Genomic DNA, 17,504 nt, shown 5'->3' with positions numbered 1-17,504 from the left:
GGGAGTAGAGAACTCCTAGCCTGGTTCCCTGCAGACTGTGTAGGTTCAGGCTGTATGGGGTTGAGTGTACATTTGTGTTTGGCATTTCTGTGTTGTTTTTTTTTTTTTTTTTCCATTTCCCAGAGCTACTTGATTTAAAACATTTGCTATAGAATCTTGTTTTCCTTTTGCTTCTTTCTATGCATGCAATGCTTGATTCTTTAGCTTAGAATGGATTTGAATGTTTAGCATAATTTTTTGCAGGAATTATCTAAGTGATAGATTTATGGGAAAGATGGAGAGGTGAATGCAGACAAGAGATGTGATTTATCATAGCAGGAAATAAGGAGCAAAGGCAAGTACTAGAAAAGGAAGCATAGTTTCAAGAAAAAAATGTAAGCTAGGACTAATTAATCATTAAAGAGAAGGAAGCAGATGCAGAGTGAAGGATGGGCTCTTGCTACACTACAGAGATTTAAAATTACAGGGGAAGTCTGGGGAGACAGCTGAGCATAAGCACCTATCTGGCATGCACAGGGTTATGAGTTCGAATCCTCATACTGAAAAACGAACAAGCAGACAAAGTATACCAATAAAATTACAGGGGAATTTTTCTATATGATAGAACTTCCTGTGTGTTGGATCATGCTAAGTGACATTTTGTCCACTGAATCTCAAAATAATCTTTTTTTTTTTTTTTTCTGGAACCAGGGATTGACCTCAGGCCCTTGCACTTGCCAGGGAAGTGCTTATTCCACTGAGCCATCTCCCCAGGCCCTCAAAATAACCTTTTGGGATGGGTGGTGGGCCTTAGCAGGTGAGGGAACTTGGAGTTTGCATATTCATTAGGCACTAACACGCGTGGGTTCTTCAGCCTCAGAACAATTTTAGATTTCTAAAATTGACTCCCAGTCTGTAAAGAGTTTGATGTGCTCGGGGCTAGCAGGCTTATGGGGAAACAGCTTGAGCTCAAGGAAGACCAGTGTTGTGGAAGGACCTGGGAGACAAGGGCCAAGTGGGAGTGAGGTGGTGGGGACGTGGCATGCTCCTGGGCTCCCAAGTGACAGCCGAGTGATAACAGCAAAGAGGTGTGTGGATTTCACTTTTGCATCCAGATTAGATGAGCGCTTGATTACTGAACTAAGTTTCTGTCCTAAAGGGAAGTTAAAGTGCGACAGATCAGCTGTTGTTGGCCTTTGATTTTCACATAGGAAACCCAAAACAGGAATATTAATGCTAAACATGGGAGGCCCTGAAACTCTTGGAGACGTTCACGACTTCCTTCTGAGGCTCTTCTTGGATCGAGATCTCATGACACTTCCCATTCAAAAGTAAGCACATCTAAACACCTGCACTTTCTAAAATAATGTATGTAAAAAAAAAAAAGAAAGAAAGAAAATAATGTATGCAGTGCCTGTGACCTTACCTGAACATAAACTATGTTTCAAAAGATTAAATAGTTTTAATGTATGTGTGGTAGTGGCTCCAGTAGCAGCGTTATTTTCTTTTGACAATCAGAAAGGTACGACATGGAAGGATTACACGGCAGCACTGGTTAGTGGGCTTCTTGCCTGAGCTCTTCCTTCCCAGAGCCCTGGCAGTGGCTGTTATCTGGACACAACTGACATGCCTTTAAAGATTTTTAAAGATATATTTATACTTGGCATTTAATGGTTAGTTAACACATGTGGAAGCAATGATTATTTTTGGGTTGTTACTATTTTTTTCCATCCATTCTTCCCTCCCCACTTCTCCCTTTTATTTCAAAAAGGTTTTGCAGTTAATACATGCATATGATTGAAAGTGCAAATAGCAAATAGTGTAAGACTGCAGTACAAAGCAGGTCATCTCTTTCCCTTGAACTGTAGCTTCCCAGTACCCACCTGGAAACAAGCACTGTTCCATAAGGAATAGGCCATGGACATCCAAGCGTACACGTGTACATGGCCCTCCCAACTTCGAATTATATAGATCTGGCTCATTTTTTCAAAAGTATTTAGAGTTGTATGGTTTTACCTTTATTTAACTTATGTGTTCACTGACAAATAGTTAAGTTGTTCACAACACTGCTGTCTTAGTAATTTTTTGCATACATCATTGTTCACATATGCAAGTATGAGATTAACTGATATGCATTTTGTTATTTTTTGAGCAGGTTTTTTTTTTTTTTTTTTTTTTTGGCAGAACTGGGGATTGAACTCAGGCCCTCGTGCTTGCCAGGGAAGCACTTATTCCACTGAACCATCTCCCCATCCTCTCAAGCAGGGTATTTTCTACCCTGTCATTTTTCCTCTCTCCTCTTTTGCTTTTTTTTGGTAGAACCGGGGATTGAACTCAGGCCCTTGTGCTTGCCAGGCAAGTGCTTATTCCCACTGAGCCATCTCCCTGACCCCCTCTTTTGCTTTTTTGAGACAGAGTCTCTTTTTGTGGCCCAGGCTGGCTTTAAACTCATGATCTCCTTGCTGCAGTCTGCTTCCCATGTCTTACACCCAAATTCTTGTTAGATCCAGGACCAAAACACAAGATAGTGTCTAGCCTACATCCAGGGTTCTCACTAGGGGTGGAGTGTCCTGATTCTTTAGGGGGTGATGTTAGAACAACTTACAGAGTCGGAGGCAGGTATTCCCTAGAGGGTGTCTAGCTTTAGCTTTCTATACCCAGAAATAGGTTGCCTTTTTTTTTTTTTTCTTTTGAAGACAGAGTCTCACTCTGTAGTTCAGCTCACTTTGTAGCCTTGAGTTCACTTTGTAGGCCAGGCTGGTCTTAAACTCACAGTGATACTCCTACCTCAGCCTCTGGAGTGCTGGGAGTACAGTTATATGCCACCACGCCCAGCTAATGAATTGTCATTTGTCAATACCTTCATGATTCTATTTTTATTCATTTATTTATTATTTAAGGAAGTGATGGAAATTTATTTATTTTATTTATCTATTTTTTGGTGGAACCGAGGATTGAACTCAGGCCCTTGTGCTTGCCAGGGAAGCGCTTATTCCACTGAGCCATCTCCCTGGCCCCCAAAATTTATTTTTTTAAATCTTTATTTATTTATTTGGCACAGGGCCTCACTATGCAGCTCGGGGCGGCACAGCATGCAGTACCGGGGATCAAACCCTGGTCCTTGCGCTTAACAGGCAGGTGCTTAGACCACTGAGCTATCTCCCCAACCTTCTAGCTTCTGTTTTTAAAGGCTTGTTCTTGCTAGGTTTTACTTACAATTTTGCTTATCTTTTTTATTGAGTAGAAAATGTTTCTCAGGTGTTAAGGTGGACTAAAACCCACTTACCTACATGTTCAATGATCTAGCAAGCTGGCCCCATTCATCGCCAAACGGCGAACCCCCAAAATTCAAGAACAGTATCGCAGGATTGGAGGTGGATCACCAATCAAGATGTGGACTTCCACACAAGGAGAAGGCATGGTGAAGCTGCTGGACGAGTTGTCCCCAGACACAGGTAGGATGTGTCCTCATTGACATAGTGCTACCGTTGGTCTCTCAGGGTAGTTGTGAAATTCCAAACAGCAATGGATGCCAAATGCTGTTGGTTGTGCAACTCTTTTTTTGCGGGGGGGGCGGGCGGAGTGTGGAACCGGTGATTGAACTCAGGCCCTTGTACTTGCCAGGGAAGTGCTTATTCCACTGAGCCATGTCCCCAGCCCTCATGCCAACTCTTGATTTGTGAGTTTCTCTAGAAAACACAGTCACTTACCTGAGTTCTTGAGGCGCTATCCTTTTACTATAGAGCCTTTGCTATTTGTGCTATGTTACAAGTAAAACAGCTGCAATGTAGAGCACTATTTCAAGGCTTTAAGTTGAGCTAGATTTTAAGGCAAAAATGATGCAAGGTGAATAGAAGGTGCATATCTCATTGTACTTGAAATCTTTGGGACATGGATTGAGCCTGCAGCTAGGGCCTTCCTTTGTGGTTGGATAGCTGATTAGATCAACATTTAGAGCTGAATGAGCTAGCTGTTGCTGACACCAGAGACACTAAGCAACTTTCTGTGATTGCTTTCTGCTCTCAGCAGTACTACCTTTGGCAGATGTTGAAGCAGTGCATTGGACATGGCAGAAAAAGAGGATTGTGCCCGTGGTAACAGCCCTGTTTGTGTGCAGAATGCAACCCTAAATGCACACGTGAACTACAAATGCCATATTTAATTGTGCTCAAGGCACACTTGATTGTAGGACACACTACTTTTTTTTTGGCACAGGGTCTCCCTGCACAGATCAGACTCGTAGTGATCCTCCTGTCTCAGCCTCCCCAGCACTGGGATTATAGGCATGCGCCACTATGCCTGGTTTTGCAGGCCAGCATGGCACAGGGCTGACAAGGCATGCGATACTGGGAATTGAACCTGGGGCCTTGTGCTTGCCAAGCAAGTGCTTAGACCACTGAGCTATATCCCTGGCCCAGGGCACACTATTTTTGCATAATATTAAGTCACATAAACATTGCTGATTGATTTTAAGACTCTATTTTAAATGTGGCTGAACATGAAAAATGTTAAAATTGAAAAATATGCATGTTAGGGGACTTGAAGTACATTCACTGCCATTTTAGGGCCTGAGGACCCAGGACAGGTGTGTGATGCTAGGGAAACTGTCCAACAGCCCTGTGAGGCAAGACCGAGAGAAGCATTTCTCTTCTCTGAGACACCATCACTGAACATCAGCTAGAATTACCCTCAGACCCAAGCATTTCCTGTTACACAAAGGGACTGAGGTTGCTCAGCAAATCATGTCACTTGGAAAATTGTTCAGTTGTGCTTCTGAATATTAAATTTGTGTCCTGTCTTTCCTTGTGGCTCAAGGGGATTTCTTGGAGGGTTTAGCCGCACACACATGCCACAGTGTTGGCAGAGGGAAGCTTGGTGCCTTGTACTTCCCCTACTTGGTAGAGAACAAACCCTGTTATTAACAGCTTATTGTGATAAAAGATTTAGTATGAATTGGACTTGTACTTTATCTGTTGGAAAGAAGAGGCAGAAAAGTGCCATTGTTTTTCTGTTTCCATGTTACCCTAAAGAACTTAACAAAGATGTCAGACCTCAGGAAGAGAAACAGGGGCATCCTTCCACCTCCATCTACCTTTTTGTGCTCTATGGTGAGCTGTTGGATTGTCCAGACCAGTTAGGTCAGCTGTGGCTGCCACCTCACAGGTTGGCTGGACAGAATCCATCAAACAGCTTGGGATTAACCCAGTGGACCCCTGACTGTTGAACATCTGTGTATTTTAGTATATATTTTTTTTTGCAGAGCCGAAGATTGAACTCAGGCCCTTGCACTTGCTAGGCAAGTGCTTATTCTACTGAGCTATCTCCCTGGCCCCTGCATACTTATTTTAAATGGCCCATTACTTTTTATTATAATGTTGGGGCTAAGTTTTAGGTATTCATGGTGTGTGAGTCAGTTTGAGTGCTTGCCTGTCTGGCCACTGAATCGCTCCTAATTGTCTTCCTTTGCTCACACTATTCATGTGCCACATGCTCACCCATTCTTCCACTTAAAAATTTCCACATCCGGGGCTGGGGAGATGGCTCAGTAGAGTAAGTGCTTCCCTGGAAAGCACAAGGGCCTGAGTTCAATCCCCGATTCCACCAAAATCAGTCAATCAAAAATTCCCACATCCGTTCATCCGTCGTGCACCCCACCAACCACCAGATCTGTACCAGCACCGCCCACCTGTCAGGAGTAGTGCTGAGGGACAGAGTAGTAAGTTGGTCACACCTCACCCTCATGGAACAACTTGCCCGGTAGTTTTCATTAGTGTGAACAGTCATCTCTCTGAGGGGCCAGCTCTGCTGTCTGTGGGTCTTGGAAGTTTATGGAGCAGGCTGCTAATCCGGAGCGGCTATTGGTACTGGACCATCTGTTCATTCATTCTGCAGCAGCACCCCATGCTGCTGAGAGTTGAAAACCATGGTTCCTACTTATAAGAAGTTTCTGGTTCAGTGGCGCTTGCTGCTTTTGGAAGTCTACTAAGAGAAAAAGCTCTTTTGGAGACTTACTGGGGAGATGGTACCTGAAATGTGTGAGGGCTGATGAACACACAGACTGGAAGGGTGTAAAAAAATGGAATGTTCTCAGAAGTGTGGGGACTTCTGCAAAGCCCATGAGGTGGGGCTCTACAGCTCCCTCAGGAGCTCTCCAGACTGCCCAGGAAGTTGCTTCTCGTCCCACTGCTCACACTGTTCTGAGTGGGCATGAAGCAAGCAATAGAGTCCAAATGCTTTTATTAATTAAGTTATTAGTACATGTTAGGTGTGCATAATATCATATTCATTATAGGGAATTTGTACCTGTATATGATATAACTTGATTTTTCTCCTACTCCCATATTCTTCCTTCCTTTTGAGAGGGACCAGCATCATTTCCCTTTCTCACCCTCTTTATGTTTTGCTCTTACTATTTATTTCTCTTCCTTTCCATGTTCTGTGTGTGGTCTCCAAAATTCACATATTAGAAACTTAATCTTCCAATTCATGTTAATGGTGTTTGAAGTTGGTCCTTTCGGGGGTAAGTAGAGCTAGCTGAGACCACAGTGGGGAGACTGCCATGATGGCTTCAGGGGATTTGTATGAAGAAGAGAGAACCAAGTATAGCGCATCCTCTGTCTCCTGACATGATGCCCCTGTCATGTCAGAGCACAGCAGTGGGCCCTTACCTGATGATCTCCTCGTTGACTTCCTAGTCTCTAGAACTGTGAGCCACATGAACCCAATATTCTTTGTAATTACCTAGTCTCTGGTATTCAGTTATAGCAACAGAAACTGGATGAAGATATTATTATTCTTTTCTTTCCTATACATTACAAAGTTAACTTTTTTTAAAAAATTTTATTTATTTATGTGTGTGTGTAGGGCAGCTCAGCCCACCGGGGGGCGGGGCTGGCTGGCATGTGGTGCTGGGGATTGAACCGCAGTCCCTGTGCTTTGCTAAGCTTGTTCTAAGTAGGTGCTTTAGACCACTGAGCCATCTTACCAGCCCCACAAAGTTAACTTTTGAATTGTGTCTATTTGTTTTTTTTTTTTTTTTTTTTTTTTTTTTTTTTTTTTTTTTTTGCCAGAACCAGGGATTGAATGTGTCTATTTGTTTTTATCAGTTACGAAATTTTAAGCAAGAAAAGATGACAATTGCAAATAGATAAAAAAAGTCTTGTGCTGTTGTTTTAGAGGCATAGTTTTTGCTTGATAGTATAGAAATTTTTTTTTTTAAATTATTTTATTTTATTTGTTAATTTATTTTGTGTGTATGTGTGTGTGGCCAGCTCAGCCCACCAGGGGGCGGGGCTGGCTGGCATGTGGTGCTGGGGGATTGAACCATGGTCCCTGTGCTTTGCTTAGCTTGTTCTAAGTAGGTGCTTTAGACCACTGAGCCATCTCTCCAGCCCAAGTATAGAAATTTTGAGGCTTGCATTGGCCTTGTGTAGAATTGATCAGTTAACTGTTGTATTGAGTTAAAGCAGGGATATGACTTGGGAATGCTTTTTCATAGTTACAGTGCATTACAGTAGCAAAAACAAAAGGAAATAAATGATAGATGGAATCCTTTAATAAAAAGTCTAAGTCTAAAATATGTTTTTTATTATGCTTTAATTCTTTGGCCTGTGACTGCTTTTAATGTAGCTAGGGTGCATAGGGGGTAGGAGCTGCGGATTTGGCGTGGCTGATGCCAGCCTCCCCTGCTGGGTGTGTGACCTCAAGCACTGTTCTTACTTCCCTAAGCCTCATCTCCAAAGGGGAGAAGAGCAGGATGTGCTCCTGGGTCCGTTGCAGAAATTAAATAAGATGATCCAGAAAGGTCTTTATAATGGTACATGGTACATGTAAAAATTCACTAACTCTGAGTTTTTAGTGCTTATCATTAGTATAGAGTTCATGATCTGATGCACACTGAAAAACATCATATTCCATAATTTAAACCTTTCTTTTGAAGAATTATGGCACACATTGAAACTGTTGTGTACGCTAAATGAATCCAATTTTTTTTTTTTTTTTTTTTTTTTTTGGTCTTTTCATTGTTCTCATGAAAGCCTGCACTAGGCAGCTGCTCAGAGGGACTGGATGAGGTCCATGAGTTGTGTTTAGGCATCACTGGTCGGAAGTTAGAGGCATCTTCTCCATGTGTCCTGCCTTGCACAACCCGCAATAGCAGGCTGACCAGCGTGGCTGACCTGCAGGATCCTATGTGAACACACTTGCCGGGTTCTCAGCATGGCCTACTTTGGAGTGCGTTGCCACTTTTTCTAAAATATGTGTTTTCAGGCCTTTAGAAAGCATTATCCATTCTTCCCAGGATATTTTATTCTTGCTTGCTTCCAAGTGTGCTTACCCACTTTGGCTTCATTAGCTAGAGCAGTCTTTCTACTCTTAAGTCTGTGCTATTTGAGCAACTTCTGGGCCTGAGGCTCTTAGACTGCAATTTTCAAATACTGGGCAGTTGAAAAGATGTTGTAAAAAACTGGTTGACCTGCAACATCAGGGGACTCACTCAGTCGTTTGGTAATTGTAATGTCTCAAAGTAGATTGGAAAGTGGTTTCCACCAGCTTGGTAACCTTAGCTTGAATTGCCAAGGGTTACTTAAAAAGGACTTCATGGGGCCAGTGAGATAGCTCAGGATGAAAAGCACCTGCCTAGGCAAGCTCAGGGACCACGGTTTGATCCCCAGCACCACATACTGCTCCAGCCCTGTCCCCAAATCAGGCTGAGCCAGCCACAGAGTCTGGGTGTCGTGGTTTAAGCCTGTAATCTGAGCCCTGGGGAGGCTGAAAACAGGAGGATCACTATGAGTCTGAGCTGTGTAGCGAGACCCTGTAACAACCAAATACATTTAAAAGGGGGGGGGGCTTCATGATATTGAGAATGTGAGCAGCTCAAAAATACAAAACACATAGTCAACAGCCGTCTCATGGTGTGAGATGTCTCTTTGCTTATAGGGTCGTATCCACTGATATGCTTTAGTTCCACCTATTTTATGCAAGAGGACATTCAGGTAGAAAGGCCTAGAAGGGCCCTCTTGTATTCCTTGTTCTCTTTCTAGACTGCTGTGGGTGAATTCTGAATCACCTCATGCTCTCCACTGACATCCGTGCTTCTCTCACCTACTGATAACTAAGCTCCTAGCCCTAGTAATACATTCTGCTATTTCATAGTTCATGGATCAAACTATGGGTCATATTCTCCATGTGTGTTGTCTCGATTACTTTTCTCTTGTTGCTAAGACAGAACACCTGATGCCCAGAATTAAGGAAGGAAAGGTTTATTTAGCTCACAGTTACTGGAGGTTTTAGTCCATACTCAGCTGGCTCCATGGCAGAGTGGTACATGGCAGAGGGCAGCAGTTTATGGCTGCAGGAGACAGGAAAAGCAACAAAAGCAAAAAGGAGGGAGCAAGAGAGCAGGCCTTTCCCCCTGTCTTATATGGTATGCAGGCTACCCGCCCCAGTGTAAGTGTAGTACTCATGCCCATAATCCCGGCACTGGACCATGAAACTAAGAAGCCCACCCCAAAGACTGCATGAGACTTTGGGGGACATCTAGGCACAGATCATGACATATCCATGTATGTATATATATATTAATATATTTAAATTATATATATGTATATACACCCATACAAATGATAAATTGTCTTTTCTTTCACTTTCACTTACTTCTTTTTTTTTTTTTTTTCTGCAAAGCTTTATTCCGGAGGGGCTCAGTCCTTCTTGGCAGCTGCCTTCCTCATGGCGGCCAGCACGTTGCTCAGCTCCTCACGCTTCCTCTTGGCGCGGATGTGCGTCCCCACCCTTTTCTTGATGAACTTGAGGGCGTGCTTGTCCTTGGAGACCTTGAGCAGCTCCATGGCGCGCTGCTCGTAGGGGGCAAAGCCGCACACCTCCCGGATCATGTCCCGCACGAACTTGGTGTGTTTGGTGAGACGTCCGCGGCGGCGGCTGTGCCTCGGTTTGCTCACATTCTTAGTCACCTTGTGGCCCTTGTTGAGGCCCACAGCCGTGGGATAGCAGAGGGCCATGGCTACTCTTTTTCAATGGTTGCTGTGGCGGAAGCTCACTTACTTCTTGTGCCAATTTTTTGTTGTCTTCTTTACTGCAGCCCCTACAAATGTTTTGGATAATAACATTGTCTTGGTTTTATGATTACTTGATGTTTGTGTAGAGTATTCTCAGTATCATGAGTATAAGTTTTGTTTAATCTTTTAAGAGGGAAGGAAACAAGATCAGGCAACTTCAGGACATTTTTAATTTTATGATTTTATATATGCCTGAGCAGTTATATGATGTGTATATTTCCGAAATGCCCAAAGATAAAAACAATAGAAAGAGGAGTTGGGAAACCAAGAAAGGGGAAGAAACACAAAACTCTCCATTAAAACTCTGAGCCATTTTTGGGCCAAGAACAGTCACTTTACATTGCACTTGAAGCCTCCAACTTGAGCATTGTTTTATCTGTATACTTTGAGTCCTAGAGATTTTGCATTTGTTTAATAATCTAGATGACCTGGAGTGTTAAGAGAACTGGATGATGGGAACAGGTGGGAGTGTGGCAGGATCGTGGGCCTTGTGTTGGGGACCTAGGTGGCAGCTGCAGCTGGGCCTTCTGCAGCCATGGCCTTGGGCAGGTCAGTTAGCCTTCAGCGTTTCTATTTCCTTATCTGAAAAAATGGAGCTTCAGAGAGGAGTGAGCAAGAAGAGCTAGATGTTAAGAGTGCTAGTTTCCCCCTCACTTCGCTTGAGTCTCTTTTGTTCCAGTCAAGAACAGAAAATTAAGAAAAGAATATTGGGTTTTAAAAACCATTATGCTAAATAAAGTTGTGTAAGTGAGGGTAATGATCCCATGAAATAGCGAGTAAAAGTCCTCAGCCTAGCTGGAGAACAGATAAAGGCCAAGCAGCCTTCTAAACTTGGCTGCATTGTTAGTGTGATCGGAAGGGAGGTTAACTGCTCTCTCCTCAGGGTGTCCTATTATGTTTGGTGGCGGTGAAGAATCTATGTAAAGATTAATACCTTCTCTTTTCCACTTGTGCTTGCTAATAGCTCCTCACAAATACTATATTGGATTCCGGTATGTGCATCCTTTAACGGAAGAAGCAATTGAGGAGATGGAGAGCGATGGGCTGCAGAGGGCTATCGCGTTCACGCAGTATCCACAGTATAGCTGCTCGACCACAGGTGAGGGTACCTCTGTGGTGGTGGGAAGGTGGCTGTGGCCCTTGTGAAGGTAACTAGGCGGTCTGCATGGTAAAGGAAGACTTAAATCATCCTTTGTGGTTTGCGTGACCTGTCTCGCCTATCTGTTAAACATTCTACTCATTCCACGTGGAATCTCGAGGTGCTTCTGCTCCTTGAATTGTTCCTGGACAGCTGAGAATTCCCATGGTGGTGGAAAGTGGTGGCTGCAGGGCTTCAGTGCTTTGACGTGGCTGGATAATGGGTCAATAGTGAACCTTGAGCCACTTGCTAGTTTGTATCAAACTTTATTTTTATGGTGAGACTGATGTTAATGTAGCCAAAGTGATAGCTCTTTCCTTTTTTTTTTTTGGAACCAGGGATTGAACTCAGGCCCTTGTGCTTGCTAGGGAAGTGATTTTGAAAGCATTGATGCTCATGTAACACAGGAAATACTGGGGGGGGGGTTGGGTATAATTTTGTGCTTCATTTTAATTGTTTGTTGGTTAAACTAAAACCTAGCTTGTAGTTCTCTTTGCAAGCTTTCCTTGGTATTCTTTAGGATCTGAGAAAATGTTACTGCTTGCTGTTCTCCATCTATCTCGCTGATGCCAGAGAACCATCTTTGCTTGATGCCTGTATTGTTACCTCTAGAGACACTTTCACTGTTACCTGCAGATACTTGTTTGCATTCAGTTTCAAGGACTGATGTCAGCACATCTTCACTCCCAATTTGTTTTTAGATATCAGTGCTAATTATTTCTATAACTGCAAGGAAGACAGAAGACTCCTGGAACATCAGGAGCCTCTTGTGTGCCTTAATATATTTGTTTAGAACACTCGTTAAAATGCTTGTTTTCTCATATAACCTTTAGGAATGTAAATCATGACTTCTTTTGGAAATATACTCCTGTAACTTCGAGATACCTGGTAACATATCACTGGAGGTGAATCAGATTTTAGCGTTTTCAAGCTATACTGTTGTCTTACTTTAAAAAATATACCTCAGTTAAGAAGATTATTTTTCTGACAGAGGATTGGCTATGGATTCAATTCCATGTCTGGCTCCTACAGGTGTGCTCAGTTTGTCTCTAGTGCATTAGTAGCAAACCTGTGGCACACATGCCCCCGTGGGCACGCGGAGCCCCCTGTCAGAGTCCAAGCCAGATTGCCCCGACATCGCCCAGTCCAGCAGCCAGGCTTCGATATTCAGGTTTAATTGCAGTGTTGGCACTTTGTGATAAATAAGGGGGCCTGGGGCTGCAGTTTGGGAACTCAGTCTCTAAAAGGTTCACCTCACTGCTTTAGGGCATGATGTGTGAAATGACAGGTTTACCTTCTGAGGTACAAAAGCCTTGGGGAACGTTTATTCCTTTAGGCCACCAGAGTGTCATGTAGACACAGACTGACAGGTGCTGTGATGTCAGAGAGATACCACGTATCTGTCACAAGCCCTTTACTCAGCTATACTGTCCTCTTTAATTATGCTTCTGGTTAGATTATTGGGTGCTTCCAAATGGCCTGAAAGAGCTATTGTAGCTCCCAGAAGTCTTTCTTTATATCTGAAAATGACTTTCACTTGTAGAATGCAATTTGCAATGTGAATATGGTGATGACTACTTGGATTTCTAGAAGGATTGTTTTTGATCCTTGAATAGGTTCTCCTGACTCACTTTATTCTGCTCACAAAAATTGATTCCGTTTTTTTTTTATTTTTTGCAAATTGAGTTTTAAGCTGAGCATTCATTTGAGTTAAAATGGACTCAGTTGTGACAAGGCTTTTAAACTAGGAACTTAACAGACTGATATCTCTTGTGGTTTGAGAAGCCAGTGGACTGGCCGTAGGAGGTGTGCCGAGGAGTGGCAACCTGCCTTGTGTTAAGACAGAAGGAGAAGACCCCATGCAGCTTGGTTTCTTCAGGTTAGGTCTGGCCCCTAGGGCTGTCTCCTCCAGGCGAGGAAAAAGCTGCTTTGTGTTGGCACCATCTGGCTCCCTGTATTCGTGGTTTCCATCTCTCTCTCTTAGAAATACACATTTTGTTAGCTCACTGTAAGGATTTTGTGTCCATTTAACTTATTCTAGGGAATGGTGATAATTTTGTAGAAATAGATAAAATAGTGCTTGTGAAAATTTCAGTAGGCTGCCTGCCTTAGTTTCTGACGCTGTTTAAGAGGTTAGTTCTAAAGCTTTTATTATAGCATGGAAAATACCTCACAGTGTCAGCCCAAACACCCAGGGTCTGTATGAACAGTGTTGCATATATGTCAGCATCACACCTTTGTAAAACAAAGCAGCTAGAAAGATAACTGGAAACCGCTGTGCTAGGACACAACAGCGTCGTTATTAGCACGCTAGCACAATGGCTGATTTCTTTTCTCCTTCCTTCTTCACCCTGTACATTTTCTGTACTGCTGCTGATCACCTTCATAATAGAAAAAATGTTAATGTGATTTTAGTTGTGAGACTTGATCCCTGAGAATAACAACCGCTGATGTTTCATAAATCTGGGACTTCAGGTTTCTCGCTAAAAATGGCCGCAATAATCAGTGCAGGTCTGTTGGAATTGATTGCCTTTTAGTGATCTTCATTTGCAGGGTTGTTAAATCCATATGCATTTTAAAGTATTGAAAAGATTGTAATTAGACTGGGATTCTGCATAGAAGCAGTTACCTACTTTGAACTTACAATTACTGCCTTTATAAGTCTGTTTCATTTTCTCCATAATCAAAATGTATCAATTAATTGCCCCGCTGTATATTTCAGGCAGCAGCTTAAATGCCATTTATAGGTACTATCATGGGATGGGAAAGAAGCCTACCATGAAGTGGAGCACTATTGACAGGTGGCCCACGCATCCGCTCCTCATCCAGGTGAGCTGGTGGCTGCCGGGTGGCTGCCCGCTGTCGCCCAGCGTCGGATCGGTCAGCTCTCTTCCCTGCGTGCTTTGTGGTGTCCCTCGGAGCCCTGCTGTTCTCTCACCTAAAGTCCATGCTGCAGATTGTTTCAAAAGATGTTACGCTTTTTACTTTTTATAAAAAAGAGAAAATTTAAAGATTAAAATAGTGACACTCTTAGTACTGCTGTTAGTGTCCAGTGGTAACAAAATTAGATTTTGGGGTTTGGGTTCCTGGAGAGCAGAAGAATGTTAAGGATTATTGCACGTGTTGTCTCAGCTAAGTTACAGTCATACATTCAGTGACTGACAAGGAAACCCTTTATTTTCTAAACCCTCTGCAAAATCAGAAGATTTTATGAAAATTTAGTATGTAAACATGTTCTGAAACATGAAATTAAATTTACTATTTCGATGGAGAAAAGCTTCATAGGTTAAAAGTAGTTTCACATTTCTTCTGTACAACTTGTAATCTTAGTAGGTGCTCAGTGCTAGGAGAATCAATTAAAACTACCGCTCTGAAAGCAGTATCTTTGAATTGGTGTAATTTTATTCTTTTCTGCCTGTCTAATATTAGAAAGTAAAATGTTGTCCAAATCATGCAGATGGTTTTATTCCATCATAGACGTTTCAGATTTTAAGTTATTTTACGTGGGATAAATAGGAAGTGATTTAGATTTCATCCACTTTATTTTTTAATTCTTTGACTTTTCTTCGACCTCTGGCAAAATAATGCCTTTAATGGTTCAAAAAGCCTGATGGCACTTCAAATCTGTAACCACTAGATGGTGCTAGACATCACTAAAATCGGCCCCCTCTTCCTGGAATGGTGTGCCGCGGGCCTGCGAGGGGTTAAGCCGGAGGCTGAACTCCAGTATAAGTCAGGGGTGGAAAGGACCTCGCTGAGGGCTGGGTGTCCCCACCCTTGGCCGCGCTGGGTCCAGCGGTGCGGCCCCAGAGGCCTGCGTGCCTTCCTGCGGCTCCCGGAGGCCGTGCGGAAGCAGCGGGTTTCAGGTCAGCCCCGACATGTGGTGCGCGAGCGAGCCATCCAGCGAGGAGCGGGGATCTGCACAGCATCTGCCTGCGCTGATCGAGGGAGTAATTAGATTTGCATTAAAATTCAGCCCTTTGAAAACCGGGAAGCAGAAAGATGGAAAGGTCTCTTAACTGAGGAAGTCTCTGTTCATAAAATGAAAGGGAATTTTAGAGGCATTTGCCCGCCCTCCTGGCCGTGTGATTGAAGGCTCTGAGAGCCGGGCCTCTCATTCCGCAGATGGGCCTTGGGTGCTGCGGTGCGGCTGCTGCGCCCGCCCAGGGCGCTGGCCTCCGTGCTGGCGGTGGCTCGGAGGGCTGCGAGCCACAGGGAGCTGTGCACTTGTGTGCGGTTTTGCAAACTGAGGAAAGGAGAACAAAAGCCCCCAAACTCTGGGTGAGATGGGAAATTTTTTGAAAATGAAGAAACTAAAACCCAAATTAAAACTAAAAATATGAGTGAAAACTAAAAATATTGCTTTTAATCCACATCACTTGAAAATAATAATTTTACTATTGTTATCTCTAATATTCCTATTCATCCAATTATCAGAATGATGAGAGTACATTTATCTCAGGCCCCTACATAAGCTTTGCAGGCCTCCTGCTGTCCAACAGCAGCCCTTTCTGAGCATCTTTAGTTTCTAGCCATTGCAGAGGCCACCAGAAAATATGGTTTTGTTTGTATCAAATACTATCCCATTTATTCTCCTAGATAAATTATAAATTCTGCTCACGGAGCTTCCCTTGAGGCACCATTTTGTGTCTTGGCGCATGTTTACTAAATTTTTGAGAGTTACTGAATGATTAATATGCCAACATGTCTTAGAGGCTGATTTATGCATCCTATGGTAAATAGCGACTAACCATTGATATATCAGAATAACAGCAAGAGCAAATGTATATGGTTCTGGTAAATTACTTTTATAATTTCTTAAAAATCCTACTTAGGAATAATTTCAGAGATGCAGAAAGTTAGGTTAAGACTAGAATAAGGAGGAGCTCTCATCTGCTCTTTACCTATATTCATGTAATTAACCTTTACCACATATACACATATATTTTCTGAACCACTTGAGACTAAGTTGTATGTATCTTGCCTTCTCTTCACCTGAATGACTGAGGATCTCTTTTTTTTTCTTTTTTGGTGGCACTGGGTATTGAACTCAGGCCCTTGTGCTTGCCAGGGAAGTGTTTATTCCACTGAGCCATCTCCCGGGCCCTGGATCTCCTTCTCAAGATCAGGGCTGTTGTCTTAAACTAAAATCGGCATTGGCATCAGCAAATTTAACATCGATGCTCATCTCTCATCTAGTTTTTATCTAATTTCCATTCATATCCTGGTTTTGTTGGGTGGCCTAGTACTGTCCTTGGTAGCACTTTCTCTGCAAATGAAATGACAAAGAATGATTCAAGTGTGCAGTGAAAGCAAGTTCCTTCAGATCTGACATTTCAGCAGGCCTTGGCATGCTGGGAAGGGGCGAGGAGGCCGGAGGGAACTGCTCTGGCTGGCAGGGTTGTGGTGGAGGCATGGCCTGTGTTGCACCCCGGTTCCTCAGTGGGGGCCCGGATGCTCAGGGCCAGCATATCTGTTTCCCCTCTGCATTTAATAGGGATTGTACAGCCTGTGAGGAAGACTGCCTGCGGGAGGATCCTAGACTCAGGAAGAAGTCATAAAAATAGACGAGTATTTTCTTATTTCTCTCCTATTTCTGGCTAATGTACTTTAGTGTGACTGAAAGCCAAAGTAAGGAAGATTTAGAAAGACCCTGTAAGCTGTTTTCCTGCTAACAGAGCAAATGAAGGTCTTAAAACAACTTCTTCCCATCTGCGTTTCCTTTCCATCTGGAAGTGTGCCCTGTTCTTCCCGAGGGGAGGCAGATCCACAGCGTTCATTTGCAGTGAGCCATTAGCAAGCTTTAGAAGTTTCCCATCAAATTCCCTTGGCCCCTGAAACCGTTACGATCCATTTTGATGATGAACCAAAGCAAAGAGACTGTACTGTTGGTAATTTTTTTAAAAAAGTGTACTGGTTTTCGAGGGTTGCTTCCAGATTTTTGGTATACCTCTCAGTTTTGAAATCCCTTCTTTTCTTCCATTTCTTTCTTCCCACTTCTCCCTCCCCACCTTTCCGGGGATTCTTGCAGTGCTTTGCGGACCACATTCTCAAAGAACTGGACCATTTTCCACTTGAGAAGAGAAGCGAGGTGGTCATTCTGTTTTCTGCTCACTCCCTGCCAATGTCTGTAAGTAACAATGTTTTGTTGGGCGACCTGATGGAAGAGGGTTGTGTTGTTTTGTAAACATGTACGGTGGTCCCAGCTCTATTATGTCCAAAGCCCAGTATAAGAATGAATCACAAAAAAAAAAAAAAAAAAGTGGGGGCTGGGGAGATAGCTCTGTTGAATAAGTGCATGCCTGGCAAGC

The 17,504-nt window shown here is 43.2% G+C and overlaps 1 protein-coding gene across 2 annotated transcripts in view; it reads left to right on the top strand.

Annotated features, from left to right (window-relative positions):
* The window catches only part of Fech (ferrochelatase), a 37,047-nt gene that overhangs the window by 10,672 nt on the left and 8,871 nt on the right, over positions 1-17,504 (top strand). For both annotated transcript variants that reach the window (XM_004623687.2, XM_023715222.1), the window contains exons 3-7: positions 1,191-1,310; positions 3,286-3,434; positions 11,020-11,154; positions 13,916-14,022; positions 17,225-17,323. In XM_004623687.2, coding sequence (XP_004623744.1) covers positions 1,191-1,310; positions 3,286-3,434; positions 11,020-11,154; positions 13,916-14,022; positions 17,225-17,323 — 610 coding nt within the window. The remainder of the gene's footprint in view (positions 1-1,190; positions 1,311-3,285; positions 3,435-11,019; positions 11,155-13,915; positions 14,023-17,224; positions 17,324-17,504) is intronic.

The sequence above is a fragment of the Octodon degus genome, unplaced genomic scaffold (assembly GCF_000260255.1).
Source record: "Octodon degus isolate 3935 unplaced genomic scaffold, OctDeg1.0 scaffold00003, whole genome shotgun sequence".
NCBI lineage: Eukaryota > Metazoa > Chordata > Mammalia > Rodentia > Octodontidae > Octodon > Octodon degus.
The sequence above is the reverse complement of the archived record's forward strand: the minus strand, read 5'-3'. Positions and strand labels throughout refer to the sequence as shown.